This window comes from Lithobates pipiens, unplaced genomic scaffold, assembly GCF_037356315.1.
Source record: "Lithobates pipiens isolate NorthernLeopardFrog02 unplaced genomic scaffold, aLitPip1_a1.2 Scaffold_16, whole genome shotgun sequence".
Taxonomy (NCBI): Eukaryota; Metazoa; Chordata; class Amphibia; order Anura; family Ranidae; genus Lithobates; species Lithobates pipiens.
Window position 1 is genome coordinate 375,308,625 of NW_027507748.1, and position 23,133 is coordinate 375,331,757.

General features: G+C 46.9%; 1 protein-coding gene across 2 annotated transcripts in view; it reads right to left on the minus strand.

Moving 5' to 3' along the window:
- LOC143982972 (multidrug and toxin extrusion protein 1-like) overlaps positions 1–23,133 on the minus strand; it is a 98,711-nt gene that overhangs the window by 64,879 nt on the left and 10,699 nt on the right. The window contains exons 2-4 of one of the 2 annotated variants that reach the window (XM_077482155.1): positions 12,503–12,604; positions 12,252–12,320; positions 3,157–3,305 (exon numbers count right to left, since the gene is read on the minus strand). In XM_077482155.1, the coding sequence (XP_077338281.1) occupies positions 3,157–3,305; positions 12,252–12,320; positions 12,503–12,604 (320 nt within the window). Of the gene's footprint in view, positions 1–3,156; positions 3,306–12,251; positions 12,345–12,502; positions 12,605–23,133 lie in introns of those variants that run through there. The other variant, XM_077482156.1, reaches the window with a different exon arrangement.

The following is a 23,133-nucleotide window of genomic DNA, read 5'->3' on the forward strand; positions in this document are numbered from 1 at the left end:
CTATTACGGGTCTCTATGTACCGTTCTTTTTCTGGACCAGGAAAAGAGGAGAATACATTCCCATGCCGCGTTGATTGTCTGGAACAGGAATAGGATTTTATGTAGGTTAGAAGAATTTGTCTTTTTTCTTCCGACTTTGGAATGGATGTGGGAACACACTTGAGTTTGGGGACACTGCTGAACGACCAAGTGTGCCCGGAGGAAACCGTCTTGACGGTCCAAAAGTCCTGGATCAAGGCCACCCAAACGTGCCGAAAGTGGAACAAATGTGCTCCTACCCGGACCGCCTGGACGGGCTCGATCTCAAAAGGACTTAGTAGGCTCCTTTTCCCCCATCGCACTGCCCTTTGCAGATTTTTTGAGAGATGTCTGTCTGGACCTCCAAGATCTGGAAAATTCCCGTCCAGGCCTGTAAGTGCGTGCCTCCCTGGCACGATCTTGACCCTGCTTTCTTGGGAACGATCTTCTTTGATTCTGCAGGCGTCTATCCTGGGGGAGAAACCCCGACTTACCCCCGGTGGCTCGAGTTATAGCACTATCCAGCTTATTGCCGAAAAGGGAAGAACCATCAAAAGGAATATGGCACCAAACCTGCTTAGAAGAGGGATCGGCTAGCCAAGGACGGAGCCACAGGGCATGCTTGGCAGTTACAGACGAGAGCATAACTCGAGCCACCAGACGGATAATATCGATCGAGGCCTCTCCTAAGAAGGCTGAAGCCAGTCTTAGTTCTTGAATGGGAGAACTCTTGGCCAGATCTTCAGAAACATTCCTGAGTGTTTCATCAACACTATCGGACCAAACTTCCATCGCTCTAGATAGAGCCGCTAAGGCCAGGGCCGGCTTACAGGCCATGCCAGCTGTAAGATAGATCCTCTTCAGGTCAGAATCAATTCTCCTATCCAGAGCGTCCTTAAAAGAGACTGTGTCTTTAAGAGGAAGGGTCACATGTCTGACCAATCTCATTACCGCTGCATCCACTAGAGGGGAAGACTCCAAGTTTTTAACTTCTTCCTCCTTAAAAGGGTAAAGTCTCTGAATCTTAGATAGAAGAGAATTCTTTTTCTTTACCTTACTCCACTCATCCGAGATCACTTCTCCCAACTCTGAGAGGAAAGGGAAGCTAATACGCTCTTTCTTCAATTGCTTAAAAAACTTTCTTTGTTTTGCCGGGGCCACTACCAGCTCTTCTCAGTTCAGTGTTTCCTTAATGGCTTTGACCAAGGGAGGGAGCAGGGCAAAGGCAAAACCCGAACCAGACTCTTCTTCCTCAGACTCACTCTCTGAGAGGACAGCAGACGGATGGCTAGGCAACGAGGAATCCCATGTGTCCTGGGCCTGAGCATCCCTCCCCGGAGACCTTGGAGACTCTATGGGGGACAACTGGGGGGCTTCAAATTTCTTAAGACTGTCCTTGACCAATCTTTCCACCATAGACTTCAGCTGTTGGTCAGAGTCACTCATTTCACCCGTTGCTTTAACATAACAGGCATCACAAAGGGACTTGTCAGCAGGAACCTGCGTCCTGCACCCCCAGCATAAACCTTCAGCTACGTGACTTGGGCAAGCTGTTGAAGGGCGGGAAGATTCCCAGCTACGGAGACTGGTTCTCGCAGGAGAATCATGTCGTCTGGATCTGGAAGAGGAATGCCGGCGGTGGGACTTAGACGAGTCACTTCCTCGGTGAGAACTATGTCGCTGAGTAGGCCTAGAAGGGCTGAAAAGGGAGAAAATCCAGCAGTGTTAGTGGAACATTCCCTAATGTTCCACTGCCCCCCCCCCCCCCCCGGCAGGTAACCCAAAAAAAGTACCTTCTCCGAGAGGGCTGGCCACTAGCAGGCGGTGAGGCATCCAAAGGATCCATCAGGGCTGGAGATAAAACAGCCTCAATTAAACACAGAAAACAGCTAAGGAGGCAGAGATAAACAGACCTTATCAAAGACACATACCTAATGCTGAAGAACCAGGGCTCAGGAATGGCGCTGCAGGCTTTACAAGCATCCCAGAAACACTGCAAGCTGTTTTCTGTTTTTAAAATTGCCGCCTTAATGATGTCACGAATTTCGTCATGAAAATGCTAGTGCGCATGCGCAAAGCCCGCAACGCGCATGCGCGAACCAAGCCTCGTCCTCGCGCCAGTCTCGTGCATACGCAGAACGACCGAGCGGCGAACGAGGAAGTAACTGTGCGGTGTATCTGGCTTGCTGGGCGGCTGGTTTCCTTGCGTTCCAGCCACCCAGCAAGCCAGATACACCGCACAGCGCTGTATGGGGAACGAAAAGGCACTGCAAAAGAAAGAAAACACACAGAAATGACACAGAAAGGCTGCCATGGAAAAGAAACAGCTCACCACTCCTGTAGACGGACATCAGCCGAGGTAGGTCCCCAAACACATGCCGGGCTTCTGGGAGGAGGGGGGGGGGGGCGAAAGTCACTTGCTAGTAGCTAGGCTCACGACTAATCACCCGGCTTCACCTGTCAGTGACCAGGCATACACCTCTTCAGCGCCTCTTCCATATGCCCCTTTTCCATACTCCGCTAGTAGCTAGAGCTTATTGGAAATATGCGACTCCAAGTCGCTCGGCCGGTCACAGAAAAAAATGCAAGTCTTCAGGGTAAAAAGACACATGCTAGGTCCTATGGAGGAGGACAAAAAAAGAACATGGCCTACTGGCAGGGAGCAAAGATTTATGGGAGTATCGTCCTATAGGGTAATGGAGGCGGGACTAAACCCACACGTAGGCTGCCATGAAGTCTGTCAGGAAACACATTTTTACACATTTTTACAAAAAATTCCCCCCCAAAAAATCAAAAATTTTTAAGTAAGTTTACAATTTTGTGTTGCGCCACATTTATAACCATCTTGGGCCATCTGCAGCACTCAGGCTGAAGGTTATACAACTTTGCTTATACTGTATAACATCAGAAGCTGTTTCAGGACACTCACTTTTATTCTACCTCTAATTCCTTTTTATATATGAACACTAATAGATCCTTTTATATAAAGCTCATTTATGCAACATTTGAGTAAGCCTATGAGGGCATAACATTTTTCCAGCCAACTTATGCTATATTGGAGATGTTTTTAAAGAAATAAAGCATGTATTGTTATATTTGTAATACTCTACCATGCCCTTCTAAAGTAAATGACAGTACCTTGCTACGTCTTTGTCCTGTCCACAAAGCAGAAGGATGTTCTCGGTATTGATATAGAAGGCCCAGCACGGAAAACATGCCAGAGACAAGATGAGAATTGCTCGCTGGACTATGACCCCAATGTCTTTCATTTTTTTTCCTCCATAAATCTTAAAGACAGTTAAAAGGTTAGTTGTATAAAAATGTTATGCACAAACAGTTCATGTTTTAATTTAGAACACAAGATGGGCATCTTGAGGTGTTATTTGCATTTATTTTCTTTATATGAATGCCAAGGGTACCTGTATTATCAGGCCTTTCGGGATTCATAAAAAGCAAAGTGTTGAGATGGGAAGTACCTGGTAAACTGTATTACTGTACTCAGTTGGAAATGATTAATTCATAGTCCACAGGAAACTGCTATCAGTAAAAAATATTTTCTTTGACCAGCTGCAGGTGTAAAGCTCTGACGGGGCCAGACCTTTTTCTATAGAGGGTCCAACCAGTGTGCAGGTGAAGGAGTGAAGTAAAAGTCAGGATAAATTATAAATTATAAATATATATAATTATAAGGTCAAAAAATTTCTGTCACTGACTGCCCCCCCCATTTTACTCATCGGAGTCCTGCAATTTACACACCAGAGACACACTCTTCCCCTCTGCCCATTGTCTTGGCTCTTGATTAGATAGATTGACAGCAGCGCAGCCATCGGCTCCCGCTGCTGTCAATTAAATCCAATGACGCAGGCGCCGGGAAGCGGGGCCGAGTCTGGCATTCTGCATCTATGGACACAAATGCTGGACTCGGGAGCATGCCCGCAAGGTAACCCCCCGGAGGAGCGATTCTCCTAGGGGGTTATAAGATGCAGGGAGGAACTACCAGCGCCGCCGGGGGACCCCTGAAGTCAAGGATCAAGGCCACTCTGTGCAAAACGAACTGCACAGTGGAGGTAAGTTTGACATCTTTGTTCTTTAAAAAAAAAAAAAAAGTCTTACAATCACTTTAAGTGAAGTAAAATTGGTCTCAAGTTTTTTTAAAGCCCGACTTCAGCTAAATGTTTTAGGGATATAATTGAGTGGGTAATGCCCCGTACACACGATCGGAAATTCCGCCAGCAAAAGTCCGATGTGAGCTTTTGGTCGGAAATTCCGACCGTGTGCATGCTCCGTCGCACTTTTGCTGGTGGAATTCCTGCCAGCAAAAGATAGAGAGCAGGTTCTCAATTTTTCGGTCGGAAAAAGTTCTGATCGGAAATTCCGTTCATCTGCACCAATTCCATGAAAAATTAATACGCATGCTCTGAAGCATTGAACTTCATTTTCTCGGCTTGTTGTAGTGTTTTACATGGCCGCGTTCTTGACAGTCAAAAGTTCAGAGAACTTTTGTGTGACCGTGTGTATGCAAGCCAAGCTGGAGGGGAAATCCGTTGGAAAAAACCATCCAAGTTTTTTCCGACGGAAAACCCGCTCGTGTGTACGGGGCATTAGAGTAAGCCCTTGTACACACGGTTGGACATTCCGACAACAAAATCCGTTGGATTTTGTCCGACGGATTTTGTCCGAAACTTGTGTTGCATACACGCGGTCGGACAAAGTTGTCGGAAAATCCAATCGTACGTAACGTGACAAAGTTATTTCGTTACGACGGGACTACGTTCAGGCTAGTAGTCAATAGCTTTGGTCTAGGTATTTGATCTGAGCATGTGTGCCACAAAAGTCCGATCGGATCATGTTGTCGGAAAGTTTTATAGCCCAGCTCTAAAACTTTGTCCGTCGGATATTCTGACGGAAACAGTCCGATGGAGCCCACACACAGTCGGATTATCTGACAACACAGTCCGATCGGACATTTTCCGTCGGAATGTCCGACCGTGTGTAGAAGGGCTAAGAGAGCAATTTAAAGCCCAACTCCAGCTTTGCTATCATTTTAAATAGTTTGGGCCAACTTTTTCCTTTACTAAGTTATGTGACCTTGTCAGCGCTGTATAAACTGTATATAGCATCCACTACATACAGTATACATTGCTGTGTTCTGGCAGCAGAACAGAGACTTTCCATCTGCTGCTGGAGCAAAAGCAAGTCAGGCTCAGCCAAGTTTTCTTTTTTTGTCTCTTTAGTAACTTTGGAATGTATGGCAGATGTCCCTGTGTGGGCTTATTGCATGTGCCACAGTTTTTGTATTGTATTACATTGCAAAATGAAATAAAAAAGATAAAAAAAACAAAGCAAAAAAACCCCCTCTAATTGGTTGAGGTGGAGATCGTGATGTCATCTGTCAGCCTCTCCACCTGCGCAGTGCTCATCCCGACTCAATATTTTGTTCAGGGAATTTGGATGGGAAGTCCCTGCACTGCTGCAAGAACACACCACTGAATATCTTATATAGCTGATGCTACATACTGTTTATACAGCACTGACAAGGAATGCAACATTTACCAAAGGTAGTGTTTTGTTTGGACCACCTTGACCCAAATGAACTATTAAAATAATAGCTAACTGGAGTTCAGCTTTACATTGTTGGTGTCCATGTCTTTATTTAACCACTTGCCGCCCACGCACCGTCAAATGACAGCTGGGCGGCGCGGCGCTCGATCGGGGTGGACATCATATGACGGCCTCTCAGAACGACCGCTCTCATGCATCCCCGGGGGAACGTAGTGTGGCGATCGTGGCTGCGTCATGTTGCTTTAACACGGCACCACACCGATCTATGTAAAGAGCCACGGCTCTTTAACTATGTGATCGGCTGTGTCCAATCACAGCCGTTCACCTGTAAACACAGATGCCAGTAATCGGCTCTCCTTGCCTCACTCTGACAGAGTGTGAGGAGATGAGAGCCAATTCGGCGGCATCTCTACAGCTAGGTATGTAATCAGGGCACTGGTCATAAGTGCCCTGATAACAATTAAGTGCCCACCAGTGCCAGCAATGATTGCCCACCAGTGCAGGAGAACTTGCCATAATATGACATTATAAATGATATTGCAAGTTTAACCACTTGCCGACCGCCGCACGACGATATACGTCGGCAGAATGGCACGGGCAGGCATATGGGCGTATATATAAGTCCCTGCCTGCCCGCGGGTGGGGGGCCCGATAGGGCCCCCCCCCGGTGCCTGCGGCGGTCGGCATTTCTTCGAGAGCGATCCGGGATGAGGGGGCGGCCATTCATTCATGGCCACCCCCTCGCGATCGCTCTCGACGAATGGAAATCCCCCGTGACATCACTTCCTCTCCTGTAATGTAAACACAGGAGAGGAAGTGATGTATTCTCTCCTCCGTGTCGGTATTTTCCGTTCCGACACGGAGGAGAGCGGATCGGTGAGTTGCACCAACACTCTACACACACAGTAGAACATGCCAGGCACACTCACACCCCCCCTTTACCCCCCGATCACCCCCCCAATTACCCCTGCCCCCCAGTCACAGTGACACCAATGTCATTTTTTTTTTTTTTTTGCATTGGTGTCATTTGTGACTGTAATAACTGTTAGGGCAGTTAGAGTTAGCCCCCTTTAGTTCTAATGTACCCCCCTAACCCCCCCAATAAAGGTTTAACCCCGTGATCACCCCCCGTCGCCAGTGTCACTAAGGCTGGGTTCACATTGCAGCGGTTTATGAGAACGAATGTGATTCGCACCGCACTGCAGTGCAAATCACATCCGATCTCTGTGCGATTCGAGTTCAGCCATTCGCCGCACCCGCCGCACCCGCCACACCCGCCGCACCCGCCGCAAATTCGCACGGGACCCTTTTTTTGGCCCGCAGCAGAATCGGATCGCATGGGTGTTCACACCATGCGATCCGAGTTTGCAGATCGCACTGCGATATGCGAACTGATCTGGGGGTGTCAGTAACATTTCACTGACACTCCCAGCAGTTCGCATAGGGCAGTGTGAACTGCCGCCGGGAGGCATGCGATGCGGGAACCCGCCGCGGATTCGCGGCGTTTCCGCATCGCTCCAGTGTGAACCCAGCCTAATAAGCGATCATTTTTCTGATCGCCGTATTAGTGTCACAGGTGACGCTAGTTAGGCAGGTAGGTATTTAGGTTCGCCGCAGCTTTTTATAGCGCCAGGGACCCCCATATACTACCGCATAAAGCCCCCTGATTGCCCCCTAGTTAACCCTTTCACCAGTGATCACCATATAACTGTTACAGGTGACGCTGGTTGGTTAGTTATTTTTTTATAGTTTCAGGGCACCCGCCATTTATTACCTAATAAAGGTTTAACCCCCTGATCACCCGGCGGGTGTCATTTGTGACTAATAACTGTTAGGGCAGTTAGGGTTAGCCCCCTTTAGTTCTAAGGTACCCCCCTAACCCCCCCAATAAAGGTTTAACCCCGTGATCACCCCCCGTCGCCAGTGTCACTAAGGCTGGGTTCAGATTGCAGCGGTTTGAGAACGGATGTGATTCGCACCGCACTGCAGTGCAAATCACATCCGATCTCTGTGCGATTCGAGTTCAGCCATTCGCCGCACCCGCCACACCCGCCGCACCCGCCGCAAATTCGCACGGGACCCTTTTTTTGGCCCGCAGCAGAATCGGATCGCATGGGTGTTCACACCATGCGATCCGAGTTTGCAGATCGCACTGCGATATGCGAACTGATCTGGGGGTGTCAGTAACATTTCACTGACACTCCCAGCAGTTCGCATAGGGCAGTGTGAACTGCCGCCGGGAGGCATGCGATGCGGGAACCCGCCGCGCATTCGTGGCGTTCCCGCATCGCTCCAGTGTGAACCCAGCCTAATAAGCGATCGTTTTTCTGATCGCTGTATTAGTGTCACAGGTGACGCTAGTTAGGCAGGTAGGTATTTAGGTTCGCCGCAGCTTTTTATAGCGCCAGGGACCCCCATATACTACCGCATAAAGCCCCCTGATTGCCCCCTAGTTAACCCTTTCACCAGTGATCACCATATAACTGTTACAGGTGACGCTGGTTGGTTAGTTATTTTTTTATAGTTTCAGGGCACCCGCCATTTATTACCTAGTCTCACTAGTGTACCCCTAAATTTAGGGGTGTCTACTTTCCAAAATGGGGTCATTTGGGGGGGTTTGTGCCATCTTGGCATTTTATGGCCTTCAAAACTGTAACGCCCTTAGAAAGCCTGAAGGCGGTGCTTGGTTTTCGGGGCCCCGTACGCGGCTAGGCTCCCAAAAAGTCCCACATATGTGGTATCCCCGTACTCAGGAGAAGCAGCAGAATTTATTTTGGGGTGTCATTTCACATATGCCCATGGCATGTGTGAGCAATATATCATTAAGTGACAACTTTGTGAAAAAAAAAAAAAAAAAAAAAAAGTTTGTAATTTTCCCGCAACTTGTGGCAAAATATAAAATATTCCATGAACTCAACATGCCTCTCAGCAAATAGCTTGGGGTGTCTACTTTCTAAAATGGGGTCATTTGTGGGGGTTTTGTGCCATCTTGGCATTTTATGGCCTTCAAAACTGTAATAGGTAGTGAGAAGTGAACTCAAAAATTTACGCCCTTAGAAAGCCTGAAGGCGGTGCTTGGTTTTCGGGGCCCCGTACGCGGCTAGGCTCCCAAAAAGTCCCACATATGTGGTATCCCCGTACTCAGGAGAAGCAGCAGAATTTATTTTGGGGTGTCATTTCACATACGCCCATAGCATGTGTGAGCAATATATCATTTAGTGACAACTTTGTGTAAAAAAAAAAAAAAAAATTTTTTTTTGTCATTATTCAATCGCTTGAGGCAAAAAAATAAAATATTCAATGGGCTCAACATGCCTCTTATCAATTTCCTTAGGGGGTCTACTTTCCAAAATGGGGTCATTTGGGGGGGTTTTGTACTGCCCTGCCATTTTAGCACCTCAAGAAATGAGATAGGCAGTCGTAAACTAAAAGCTGCGTAAATTCCAGAAAACGTACCTTAGTTTGTAGATGTGACAACTTTTGCGCAAACCAATAAATATACAATTATTGACTTTTTTTTTACCAAAGACATGTGGCTGAATACATTTTGGCCTAAATGTATGACTAAAATTGAGTTTATTGGATTTTTCTAATAACAAAAAGTAGAAAATATCATTTTTTTTCAAAATTTGCGGTCTTTTTACGTTTATATCGCAAAAAATAAAAATCGCAGAGGCAATCAAATACCATCAAAAGAAAGCTCTATTTGTGGGAAGAAAAGGACGCAAATTTTGTTTGGGTACAACATTGCATGACCGCGCAATTACCAGTTAAAGCAGCGCAGTGCCAAAGTGTAAAAAGACCTCTGGTCATTTACCAGCAAAATGGTCCGGTCTGAAAGTGGTTAACTTGTAGTTTCCATGTTCCAGCACTTACAGTTTTGCACTCTCCCTTCTGTCTAAAGCAGACAGTACTCATTCAAAAAACATTTACTAGTAAAAAAGAAAAATAAGAGACACAGAATGTATGTCAAAAACTGCAATCTTTAATTGGCACTGATCAGGCTACATTTAATTGGGGGGAGGGGGGCGCCGGCGTGTCACCTCCCTGAAATTCGTTTTTGCAGGTCGGTATGTCTGTATGACCTACATAACAAACATTTTAGTCTGTATTGAACCAGTTACAAAAAATAAAACTTATGTTTGACATGTTGACATATATATTGACACAATAGAGTGACTGTACTAAAATCAGCAAATATTGGGTTACTATATTTTGTTTGCCATCACTATATTTTAAAGTGACTTTTGTTAATATGTTAAAAAAATTGAAAAAATGGCATACTTGCAAACAATGCAGTCAGTTCTTGGCTACACCACTGCCTGTACTTTGTTGAAGATCCAAGCTTACTAAAGAAGGTTCTGCATTGCATTCTTCCTGGAGTGTCATATGCAGGCAGTCCCTGCACTGTTCTGTGATTTCCTATGCTGTCACTGCAGGTAATGACATAGGGGCAGGTGGTGTAGGCAGCAGGACAGGTAGCAGGGCTGGCCCAAGATATTGTGCTACCTGGGCACAAGAATTAAATGCTGCCTCTCCCCCCACCCCCCCCCCCTTTTATGCAACTCCCCCCCACCCCCTTTTACGCAAACCAATCAATATACGCTTGTTGCGATTTTTTGTAACCAAAAATATGTAGAATACATATTGGCCTAAAGTGGTGTAGACATTATTTTTATAGCCAATATCTATAGGAAGGGTTTTCCACCATCCCTGCTAAGTTTCAATTTATACAGTATGTCTTATTTTCATTTGATGTGTATTATAAGTGAAGTTGCGTATCAGAGGCCGGTATTGTCGTAATATTGAAGCCTATTGAGATTTCCATACATTAAAGGATTCCACCATTATTGTTAAGTTATTGATCAGTAAGTTAGCACTGCACTTTTTTTTTTTTTTGTGGTGTGGGAGCACATAACAGTGCTTAGCAGCAGGTCTTTTACTGACACTTTTTAAATTTTACCTATAGTAGTTTATTGTAAATAGTAGTGTGGTGATTACCTATTATACTAAAGATCGGCATTTGGAATTAAAGGGGTTGTAAAGGTAAATATTTTTTCACTTTAATGCATTCTATGCATTAAGGTGAAAAAACATCTAACAGTGCTAGCATCCCCAGCCCCCCGTTTTACTTACCTGACCCTTTGAAAGTCCAGCGCTCGCCTCCAACATCCTCTTCGCCGCTCAGCCTGGCCGCTGATTAGCTAGAATGGATGGATTGAAAGCAGCGCAGCCATTGGTTCGCGCTGCTGTCAATCACATCCAATGGCGCGGCGCACCGGGGGCGGGGTCGAGTGATACAGTGAGCGACTATAGCCGCCAGGCTGTATCACGGGGCCGCACCCACAAGTGCTTCTCACCATGTGAGGGAGCTTGCATGAACGTGAGAAGTACTTGCTGGGGGAAGCTGAGACAGCCGCTGAGGGACCCCAGAAGACCAGGTTCGGGGGCCACTCTGTGCAAAACGAGCTGCACAGTGGAGGTAAGTATAACGTTTGTTATTTAAAAAAAATAAAATTACTTTACAACCCCTTTAATAAACTTCAACAGATTTCAGTTGTGCCCCACCAGGCCGGCCCCCATGGACAATGTGCCTGGCTGCTGAGTTTATCGCCCCATCCCTGCACTCAGTGCACTGATTGGCACTGATTGGCAGCACTGACAGGCAGCAATGATTGGCACTGATAGGTGGCACTGATTGGCTTTGATAGGCTGCACTGATAGGCAGCACTGATTGGCAGCATTTAGTGGCACTGTTTGGCAGCACTGATAGGCGGCACTGAAGGACACTGATTGGAAGCACTGGCTGACGGCACTGATTGGAAACACTGATTGACACTGATAGGTGGCATTGGTTGGCAGTGATATTAGGTGGCACTGATTGGAAGCACTAATTGGCACTGACAGGTAGCACTGATTGTAAACACTGATTAGCATTGACTGGCACTGACAGATGGCACTCATTGGAAGCACTGATTGGAAACACTGGCACTGACAGCTGGCACTGACTGGAAACACTGATTGGCACTGATAAAGGAGAGGGAGTTTCACACTGAGCCGATATCGACACTTAGTGAATCTGTGTGACACTGTCATGTAATGTAACTTCATGCAGAGAGAACAGCTGTCAAAATTCAGCGGTGATGTCAGGGGTGGGCGGGACCCAGCAGCTATCAAACACCAGCCAATGATTGGGCTGCTAAAGAAAGGGGGTGGGGCCACATACATGTAGTGGCCCACCTAGATACCATTTCATTGGCTGGCGTTTGATAGCTGCTGGGTCCCGCCCACCCCCGATATCAACGCTCAATTTAGATAGCTGGTCTTTCTCTGCATTCAGTTACATTACATGACAGTGACACACTCAGCAGGTCTTACAAGCAGAACGATCTGCTCAGTGTGAAACTGTCTCACAGGCAGCAAGGGCTGTACACTCACTGGATGCAGCTTTTCACAGCAGTGACAGTCCCACAGGCAGATCTCGGGAGACCCTCTTAAAATGCTGCCTGGGACCATGGGCCCACTGGGTCCCATGTTAGGGCCGGCCCTGACAAGTAGTATCATTATTTTTTACAGGTGTTGCTTATTTTTAGTAATTTTTAAGATGGTGACAAAAATGCTTTAAATTGCTAGTCACTTATGTTTACAGGTTACAATATATTTTCATTTACCTGGGAAATGAGTGTATCGCAGGCTGCATTTAAACCGAATCCCACCGCCATTCCAAACACTGAGATATACTAATGGGGATGAGAAGAAGATGGCTATAACAGAGATTTGTTTCCATAAATCACCTTGCTTAAAGTATTTTGATATATTGTATAAAATGATATGAAAATACTAAAACACAGATTTAAAAGCATTTTTTTTTTTGTCAATCTTCTTGCTAAAGAGAAAGGCATAGATAGTAATTTAAACTTACCCCTAGTGCTAGCATGATGGCATCCAGCTGTAATTTTCCAATATGGCCAACAAACATGGCAGTTACCATGATTGGTACATAATCCAAAGCACTCATAATGACCTTTAAAATAAATAGCAACATTGTGATTAAATTACATTACATATAGCAGCTTCTAATGGGAATTTACTGAATATTCTTCATTTTTCAGGTTTGTACTACATAGTAAATGCCTTTTATATATATATATATATATATATATATATATATATATATATATATATATATATATATACTGTCTATATACCGCAGTTCATCCAAAAGTTTTTTTCCTTTTCTCCGACTCCCGTATGAGTGTCAAGCCATCAATAGCCATTTTTTGTATTTTTATTAAACTGACTGCTTGTTTTCCCTGAGACAAGAACAGTGACAGATGTCTGCATACGCTCTGCCAACTGCAAAACCTTTTATCTTGGTATTTTTTTTTTTATAAAGCACTTGCACATGTAATACAACTAAATAAGTGCAGTTTTCACTCATGGATGAACAATGATACAGTTTGGATGAACGAGGATACGAAAGGTAACCACTATAGGTTTTGTCACTACACAATCATGACCATGACCAAACTGTGAAATTTCAAGTGATCATCTAATCCAGTGACTTTTCTTTGTGAGAAATAGGGGAGGGAGTTAAGGTTTCAGGAGTGACTTCTATGTTACAAATCAAGAAACCACTCAAAGCCCGGTGGACGAAAACAGGGTGCCATAATCTAATCGATCACATGATAATCTGATCGTTAGTACACAGCTTTCAAGAGCCAAAATTATCTGAAGGGACAAACAATGCCATATTGTATGATTTTTGTTTAATCGGTACAGTGTTCGTCCTAAAAAATTTAGAACAGCAAGACTACGCAGGCTCAGAAATGACAGAATACAATAAAATAAAATATTGTACATTACATTGCTTCCGAAGTTGTATTCTGTTGTATGATAATTTTTGTAGGTTTAGTAAATTCTTCATTTTTGATATGAGACTAGCATACAAAAAAATAACCGGATTATCATTCATCTGATATTCTTATTGTTTGTATGAGGATTAAGTGTTTATGAATCACATGTGAAATCTTGACCTTGATTTGTTCATGCAGCACTTATTTGCAGTAGAGAAAAGTTGGTTCAAGTCTGACTGTGCTGTCTGTCAGGACTATCTAAGATCCCTTTCACACTGTGGCATTTTTTAGGCACTTTTGGGCTAAAAATAGCGCCTGTAAAGCGCCTGAAAAACACCTCCCCTGCAGTCCCAAGTGTGAGAGTCTGAGTGCTTTCACACTGGGGCGATGCGCTGGCAGGACGTTAAAAAAAAGCCCTGCAAGAGGGGGCGTGGCTTAGCGGCAGATGTAGACAGTTGCATCTGTCTCCCTCTCCGCCGAGAATCTGAATAAATCATCCTGCAGAACATTAATACCAGTCCCTCCTGGACCTTTACCATTTGGAACCGATACAGTCACGATCGCAAACCTGAACAGCCGCTATCCAGCTGCAGATATTAGCATGGCAAAGAGAAATAAAGAATCCAGAAGCCTCCAGCCAAGATGGCACCTGCGCACAGCACTCCTCAAAAGAGAAATACAAGGAGGCAGCACAGAGACTTTTCTTTGGTGGTGAGCCTCCCAAACACCCTCAGCCCTCTCCATCTGCTCAAGGGGAAGCTACATGAGGCCAATATGAAACAGATGACAGGGTCCCACTGGAGGATGCAGGTGAATTGTCCCGGGGTGTTGGGATTGGGTGCCACAGACCTCAGAAAAAAAAAGTTGTTAGGGGGGCGCGGGGGTGCCGATCGCCGAACATAATTAACCAAGTTGTTGAAGTTGCCGCAGACCTCCGTTTGTTGAGAGGGGGGGGGGGTTATCACCGAATATGGTGGGGGGTTCGGCCGCTGAGAAAACCACAATTTTACACATCGGGCATCGGGTTGTAAATCATGACTGTGCCACAGAGCGATTTTTTTGGGGCAAATGAAGCACCTCGTCTGCAATCTCGTGACTGCACAGACGTGGTGCTTCCCATATTACCGGCACAAGGACACAGTGCACAGAGTATATAGGACTCCCATATGGCTTCACAAATGGAGGATTAGGGATACTCCACTTTGTCTGAAATGTGAAGGTGATCATGGAGACCTAATCCACATGATGTGGAAGTGCCCCAAACTTTTCCATTTTTGGAAGGAAGTTCTAGATGTTATAAATATTAAATCATAGTGTAGCGCTAAAAGAAGCAAACAAAAGTGACCTAATACATGACGATACGTGATCATACAATATTTAACCAAACATTAAACACAAAAATCATAAAATGTGCAAAAAATACACCTTAAGTGCATAATTCATAAGTGTATATAGTAAAAAAGTCCAAGGAAAAAATAAGAGTCTCTATATAAATGTTGATCCAATCCAAACGTGAGATAAAGGTCACCATCCACCTTCTTTAAATGAGGCTAACATGCAGACACCCTGTGGTATTCCCGTCACCTTTTAAGATAGAGGCTTACCAGATGTAATAGATCCAAACGAATGTACATTCGAAGGATCATACGGGCTTGTGCACTCGAATGCGAGATTTCAGACGTAAATTATCCAGGGAAGTAACGAATCAAACTATTCATACAGGTGCCCCGGCTAGTTGTTATATCCTCAGCGGTAAAATCCAACTCAAAATGTTGAACCCATACAAAGAGAAATAGGGGCCACAATAGTGTAATTCCGTTTAAGAGAAAAATTTAATAAAAAAGTAATAAACTTACATGTAACCAAAGAATCAAGCGCTTATTCAATAAAAACAGTGCTACAGTAGGAGTCCCGACGCGTTTCGTCCTCCAAAGACGTCATCTGGGGTAACACTCCACTGTAACACACTTACTTTTATATCCAACCTTCAATCTGGGCAAAAATTCCATCTGCCTGTGTCACCGCATATTACTTCCGGTTTAAGATGGTGCCCGGCGTGCGTTCCACGCCTCATTCTAATGCTATAACATAAATCTGCCAGCGATTCCATGCCATAACATATATAAAGTAAACCGATATGTGAAACAAGCATTAGCCCACCTAAATGAACGAAATATTAAAACTATTCACGTTACACCGTAAACGTCATTTCCGGGTCATGGCTGGGGAGTTAACCAATAAAGTTGAAAAACGTAGGTGTGGCTCCAATAATCACCTATCTAGCCTATCACGTCGACGAGGAAGGAAGTTCTAGATGTTATAGCACAGGTTTATATGATAACTATTCTACGAGAACCAGTTGTATGTCTATTGGGTGCACTGGACGTGGAGACTTTGACCCCCTCGGCTCATATGGCAGTCTTACGATTACTGTATGTTGCGCACAAATAAATTGCACAACTATGGATCACCCCCAGGGTGCCCACTAGGAAACAATGAGTGGAACAAGTTAACAAATTACTAATAAGTGAGAAACTAACATACCAACACAGAAATGTCCCACGTAAATTATATTCATTAGGGGAGGCCTGGTTAGATGTCCCAGGATTGGCACCACATCAGCTGATTAAGTACAGGCTCTTACAAGGATAGGGGCTCGTGGAATATGAATTTGTGTCTATCAATGCTTGGTGAGGTGTAAAATCCCAAGGGATAAAAAAAACCCTGGTGGGACAGGGTAACGTATTTGTTCTGGTATATCACACCCTCAGGGTTCTGAGGGAGTTTAATTACCCGCTTGTTTCTTTTTCTTTTCTGTTCCTTTTTTTTCTGTTTTGCTATTGTATATGGAATCTCATATACCATGTACTGTGAAAGTCAAAATAAAAACTCTTTTCTGATAAAAAAAAAAAAAAAAAAAGAAGTCCTGCAAGCAGTATCTTTGGGGTGGTGAAGGAGCGGTATATACAGTGGTGTGAAAAAGTGTTTGCCCCCTTCCTCATTTCCTGTTCCTTTGCATGTTTGTCACACTTAAGTGTTTCGGAACATCAAACCAATTTAAACAATAGTCAAGGACAACACAAGTAAACACAAAATGCAATTTGTAAATGAAGGTGTTTATTATTAAAGGTGAAAAAAAATCCAAACCATCATGGCCCTGTGTGAAAAAGTGATTGCCCCATAAACCTAATAACTGGTTGGGCCACCCTTAGCAGCAACAACTGCAACCAAGCGTTTGCGATAACGTGCAATGAGGCTTTTACAGCGTCCTGGAGGAATTTTGGCCCACTCATCTTTGCAGAATTGTCCTAATTCAGTTACATTAGAGGGTTTTCGAGCATGAACTGCCTTTTTAAGGTCATACCACAACATCTCAATAGGATTCAGGTCAGGACTTTGGCTAGGCCACTCCAAAGTCTTCATTTTGTTTTTCTTCAGCCATTCGGTGGTGGACTTGCTGGTGTGTTTAGGATCATTGTCCTGCTGCAGAACCCAAGTTCGTTTCAGCTTGAGTACACGAACAGATGGTCGGACATTCTCCTTCAGGATCTCTTGGTAGACAGCAGAATTCATAGTTCCTTTTATCACGGCAAGTCTTCCAGGTCCTGAAGCAGCAAAACAGCCCCAGACCATCACACTACCACCACCATATTTTACTGTTGGTATAATGTTCTTTTTATGAAATGCAGTGTTCCTTCTACGCCAGATATACTTGGACACACACCTTCCAAAGAGTTCCACTTTTGTCTCATCGGTCCACAGAATGTTGTCCCAAAAGTCTTGGGGATCATTAAGATGTGTTGTGGAGAAATTGAGACAAGCTTTGATGTTCTTTTTGCTCAGCAGTGGTTTTCTCCTTGGAACTCTGCCATGCAGGCCATTTTTGCCCAGTCTTTTCCTGATGGTGGAGGCATGAACGCTGACCTTAACTGAGGCAAGTGAGGCCTGCAGTTCCTTGGACGTTGTTGTGGGGTCTTTTGTGACCTCTTGGATGAGTCGTCGCTGCGCTCTTGGGGTAATTTTGGGCGGCCGGCTACTCCTGGGAAGGTTCACCACTGTTCCATGTCTTCGCCATTTGTGGATAATGGCTCTCACTGTGGTTCGCTGGATTCCCAAAGCTTTGGAAATGGCTTTATAACCCTTTCCAGACTGATAGATCTCAATTACTTTCTTTCTCAATTGTTCCTCAATTTCTTTGGGTCTCGGCATGATGTGTAGCTTTTAAGGATCTTCTGGTGGACCTTACTGTGTCAAGCAGCTCCTATTTAAGTGATGCCTTGATTGTGAACAGGTGTGGCAATAATCAGGCCTGGGTGTGGCTAGAGAAATTGAACTCAGGTGTGGACAACCACAGTTATAGTATGTTTTAACAAGGGGGGCAATCACTTTTTCACACAGGGCCATGATGGTTTGGATTTTTTTTCACCTTTAATAATAAACACCTTCATTTACAAATTGCATTTTGTGTTTACTTGTGTTGTCCTTGACTATTGTTTAAATTGGTTTGATGTTCCGAAACACTTAAGTGCGACAAACATGCAAAGGAACAGGAAATGAGGAAGGGGGCAAACACTTTTTCACACCACTGTATGGTGCCCATTGAAATGAATGGGCTCCGCTGCCAAAGCGCCTGCAAAGCACTTTGGTAGTGGCGATACACTGGCACATTTAACCCTTTATTCGGCCGCCAGCGGGGGGTAAAAGTGCCCCGCTAGCAGCCGAACAGCACCGCTAAAATGACGGTACAGCACCGCTAAAACTAGCAGCGTTTTACTGTCAACGCCCATCTGCCCCAGTATGAAAACCACAAAAAAAACAGGAAATCACCCGGGGACGTTAAAAGAGGTAAATGCAGTTAGCCAACAATTGACAGAAAAAAATGCAGTCTGAAAATTTATTAAAATAGTCATGCGAACATAAACATGAATCATAGCCAAGCCACTGAAATGATACATACAGTAGAAAATGTAATTACATGTATCAAGATATAAAATGTAAATTGCAGAGTACACATGCATAAAAAGTATCCCAATGCTTTTTGTAAGACCATGCTTGCTTCATCAAGGGTAGATACGTGTGTAGTACATCTGTAGAGGGTATAACGAACCAACAAGTATCAACACAGACATGGTATCATGATAATTAGTCAAGAGGGTCCAAAAACACATGGCCCTATACTCAGCAAAGGCTGGATCTGACTACCAATTGCTTGATACCCAGAGGCGGCTGTAATGAGCTTCTGGCTTGGGTGCTGAGGAGGCAGAGGAAAAACCAACCCAACAGAGTACAAACAGAGGGCAGACATGGCCAGGATGGGGGAATGTGCCACCAAAGATCTCCCAGATTTCCCAGTATCAATTAATTATGTCAACTGAAACATAAATGCATATGTATCAATAGGTGCTGCCATACCAGCATAGAAGTAAAGTAGTATATGATAAGAGTTCAATAATAGTATGAGCTAGGAATCTAGGGGACAATGTAGAAAAAAAATGATAGAAGTAAAATAGGACAAAAACTGTTTGATAAAGTGTGTGTCCCATATAGGTGTCCATTTATGAAGCAGTGATCCCGATGATCGCCGTTGATCACAGTCCATAAACGCTTTATGAACCAGAGATAATCGAGGGAGAAGTGTTTGAACATGTTCTCCCGCCGATGATCTCCGCACATGGAGAATCCTCATTGACTGACACAGGAAGGACCAGTTTATGAAGGTGCGATTTTAGCGCTTCACTGGCGATCTGAGTCAGAATTCACACTCCCCGATTCACCAGCTCAGAGGTGGAGAAACAGGGAGTGAATAGAGAATCTCGGGGGATCTGAGGAGGAAAGAGGAAGATTTTTAACATCCTTATACCTCGTTCAGACCCCCCAACACTGTAACCATGTCCCCCTGTCATATTTGTGTGTATACATACATTATATATATATATATATATATATATATATATATATATATATATATATATATATATTGTAGGGGGACTCGTTCGTTTTTTAACATTACCACACTGTCTGTCCATGTACTGAGCGGCGATAATTTATCACTGCTTATAAATTGACATCTCTGTGTTTCGGTGAATTTCTGGTGCTGTAATCTCAAAGTCTCACGAGATTCCAGTATCAGGGGCAGTTCTCCACTGTTGGAAGCGTGTCACGTACCTGGTGGTTGAGCCCACTTATGCAGGGAGTGGCTTCCCGTATTTCTCTGTCTCAAAAACCCCTGATAGAGCAGACAGGGACGCAAAGGGGCACAAGTGCCTGACAGGTTACAGGTGAAAGGGCTGATCCGGACTTCTAATGAGCTGTGAGGAACCCAGATGTGGACTGGAGCTGGGACCAGAATGAAGCAGGAACAGCAGGCAACTGGAAGCCGGAGTGGGAGTGGAGGTGTATTGTAGTCCAGGTGCGGGAGCTGGTAGCTGAGGACTGCAGACAGCAGGGTGGTGTAGCAGTGCAGCAGGATCAGCAGGGAGGACCAGACTGGAAGCTGGAGGCAGCAACAACCGGGAGGTGTTCTGTAGCCCGGGACACAAGCAGGTCACAGGCAGGCCGGGTCAAACACTGGGGGGCAGGAATGGCACCGAAGCAGAAGGAAAAGCATAGTCGTGTAGCAGGCCGGGTCATACACTGGTGGGCAGCGAGGTACCAAGGAGCAGGCAGAAGAAGCATCAAGACAGGCCGGGATCAGAGGTTGGCAGCAATCAGGCAATGGTCAAACACAAGCCGGGCAAACGGACTCAGATCAGCAGGCAGAACAAACAGCAGGGGGTCTCAGGAATGCTGTAGACCAGACAGCAAGATGGCAAGGTAGCAGTCCCCTTTAAATAGGCTTCTTGGGGGGCGTGGCCAAGCGCATGGAGGAGTAGGACGCATGAGAGCTCAGCTCCCGCTCCACCGTTCCCATCGGCACACAGCGCCGATACCTCGGGCTTCCCCGGACATCCCCATGAGCAGGAGAGGAGCCCCACACGCCCCCCGCACCTCGGGGACCCAAAAACCAGGGGACATCGACAGCTTTTTCCCCGCGAGGGGACCGAACAACAAGGCCGCGCCGGAATCCAAGATGGCGGCGACCCGCTCGGCGGCAGCACAGGCAGCTCACACTGCCTCTAAGGTACAGGAGGCCTCCCGGCCCCCTTCACCTCCGTCCTCCCCAGGGTGCCCCGAACCGCGGGATGGGAGCCCAGAGAGCCCTACACCCTCCAGAAGCCCTTCTCCAGCCACAGGCAAGCAGAGCAGAGGATGGGACATGGAGAGCTATATTAAAGCTCTCCCCACTAAAGGTGACATTGAAGCCTATATAACCAGACTAGAGAGGTCCTATAGAAGGGAACTTAAGGATTTGCGCCAAGACATTGGTCAGCGTTTTGAGGACATTGAGCTCCATGCTGAGGAGTCTGCGAATAGACTCAAGGAACATGATCATATTTTACAGCAACATACTAACCAGATTCAGCACTTAGGCCGCGTACACACGGGCGGACTGTTCGCCCAACCTTGTCCGCTGAACAGTGTTTGGGCGGACAGTCCGCTCGTGTGTGGGCTTTCAGCGGACAGTTTCAGCGGACAGTTGGACGGACAAAGTCTTTCGGAAATTCCGAAAAACTGTCCGCTGAAACTGTGTTTGAGCGAACAGTCCGCCCGTGTGTGGGCCTGTCCGCTGTACTTTCGAAATGAGCGGACTGTTCCCGCTCGGAAAGTCCGCCCATTTCGAGCGCGTGTACAGGTAGGCGGGGCCCGCGAGGGAGACGTCGCGGGCTCCGCCGCCTGGAATGGGCTTAAAGGGGAACCCCAACGGCGAAAAAAATCGGCGTGGGGGTTCCCCCCAAGTCCACACCAGACCCTTGTCCGAGCACGCTACCCGGCCGGCCAGGAAAGGGGGGCGAGCGAGCGCGCCCCCCCTCCTGAGCCGTACCAGGCCGCGTGCCCTCAACATGGGGGGGTGCCTTGGGGAAGGGGGGGCCGCGCGGCCCCCCCACCCCAAAGCACCTTGTCCCCATGTTGATGAGGACAAGGGCCTCTTCCCGACAACCCTGGCCGTTGGTTGTCGGGGTCTGCGGGCGGGGGGCTTATCGGAATCCGGGAGCCCCCTTTAAGAAGGGGGCCCCCGGATACCGGCCCCCCACCCTATGTGAATGAGTATGGGGTACAATGTACCCCTACCCATTCACCTGTGGAATAAAGTACAAAAAAAACACAACACATGGAAAAAGTATTTTATTGCACAGCTCCGGGGGTCTTCCGTCTTCGGGGGTCTTCTCGCCGGACTCCTCCGCTATGTGTGTGTAGCTCTTTTACTAGCGGAGGAGTCCGGCTTTCTTCCTCCCCGCCGCCGGCCTCTTCTCCCGACTTCGGGGGTCTTGTCCCCCTCTTCGGTTCTTCTGCCGGGCCACCGCGCCTGGTCCGGTGGCCCGGTCTTCTGTCGCCGTCTTCCGTTCTTCTGTCGCCGCCTTCGGTTCTTCTGCCGGGCCACCGCGCCTTCTTGTAGCTCTTTTACAGGCGGTGGCCCGGTCTTCTGTCGCCGTCGCCGCCGCCGCCGCCTTCCGTTCTTGTTCTTCTTCTTCTTCTCCTGGAGATGTTGACTCGACGATCTCTCCGGCCGGAATGCCAGGGACACGCTCCGCTGCCACTTATATAGTGACAATGGGGCGGTGTCACATGGTATATGTCACATGGGTTGGTCACATGGGTTGATGTCACATGGGGACTATGACATCGTAAGGGGGCGGGGTCACCATGTGACCAACCCATGTGACATATACCATGTGACACCGCCCCATTGTCACTATATAAGTGACCGCACAGCGCGGCTCTGGCATTCCGGCCGGAGAGATCGTCGAGTCAACATCTCCAGGAGAAGAACAAGAAGAAGAACAAGAAGAACAAGAACGGAAGGCGGCGGCGGCGGCGACGACAGCGGCGACAGAAGACCGGGCCACCGCCTGTAAAAGAGCTACAAGAAGGCGCGGTGGCCCGGCAGAAGAACCGAAGGCGGCGACGGAAGACGGCGACAGAAGACCGGGCCACCGGACCAGGCGCGGTGGCCCGGCAGAAGAACCGAAGAGGGGGACAAGACCCCCGAAGTCGGGAGAAGAGGCCGGCGCCGGGGAGGAAGAAAGCCGGACTCCTCCGCTAGTAAAAGAGCTACACACACATAGCGGAGGAGTCCGGCGAGAAGACCCCCGAAGACGGAAGACCCCCGGAGCTGTGCAATAAAATACTTTTTCCATGTGTTGTGTTTTTTTTTGTACTTTATTTCACAGGTGAATGGGTAGGGGTACATTGTACCCCATACTCATTCACATAGGGTGGGGGGCCGGTATCCGGGGGCCCCCTTCTTAAAGGGGGCTCCCGGATTCCGATAAGCCCCCCGCCCGCAGACCCCGACAACCAACGGCCAGGGTTGTCGGGAAGAGGCCCTTGTCCTCATCAACATGGGGACAAGGTGCTTTGGGGTGGGGGGGCCGCGCGGCCCCCCCTTCCCCAAGGCACCCCCCCATGTTGAGGGCACGCGGCCTGGTACGGCTCAGGAGGGGGGGCGCGCTCGCTCGCCCCCCTTTCCTGGCCGGCCGGGTAGCGTGCTCGGACAAGGGTCTGGTGTGGACTTGGGGGGAACCCCCACGCCGATTTTTTTCGGCGTTGGGGTTCCCCTTTAAGCCCATTCCAGGCGGCGGAGCCCGCGACGTCTCCT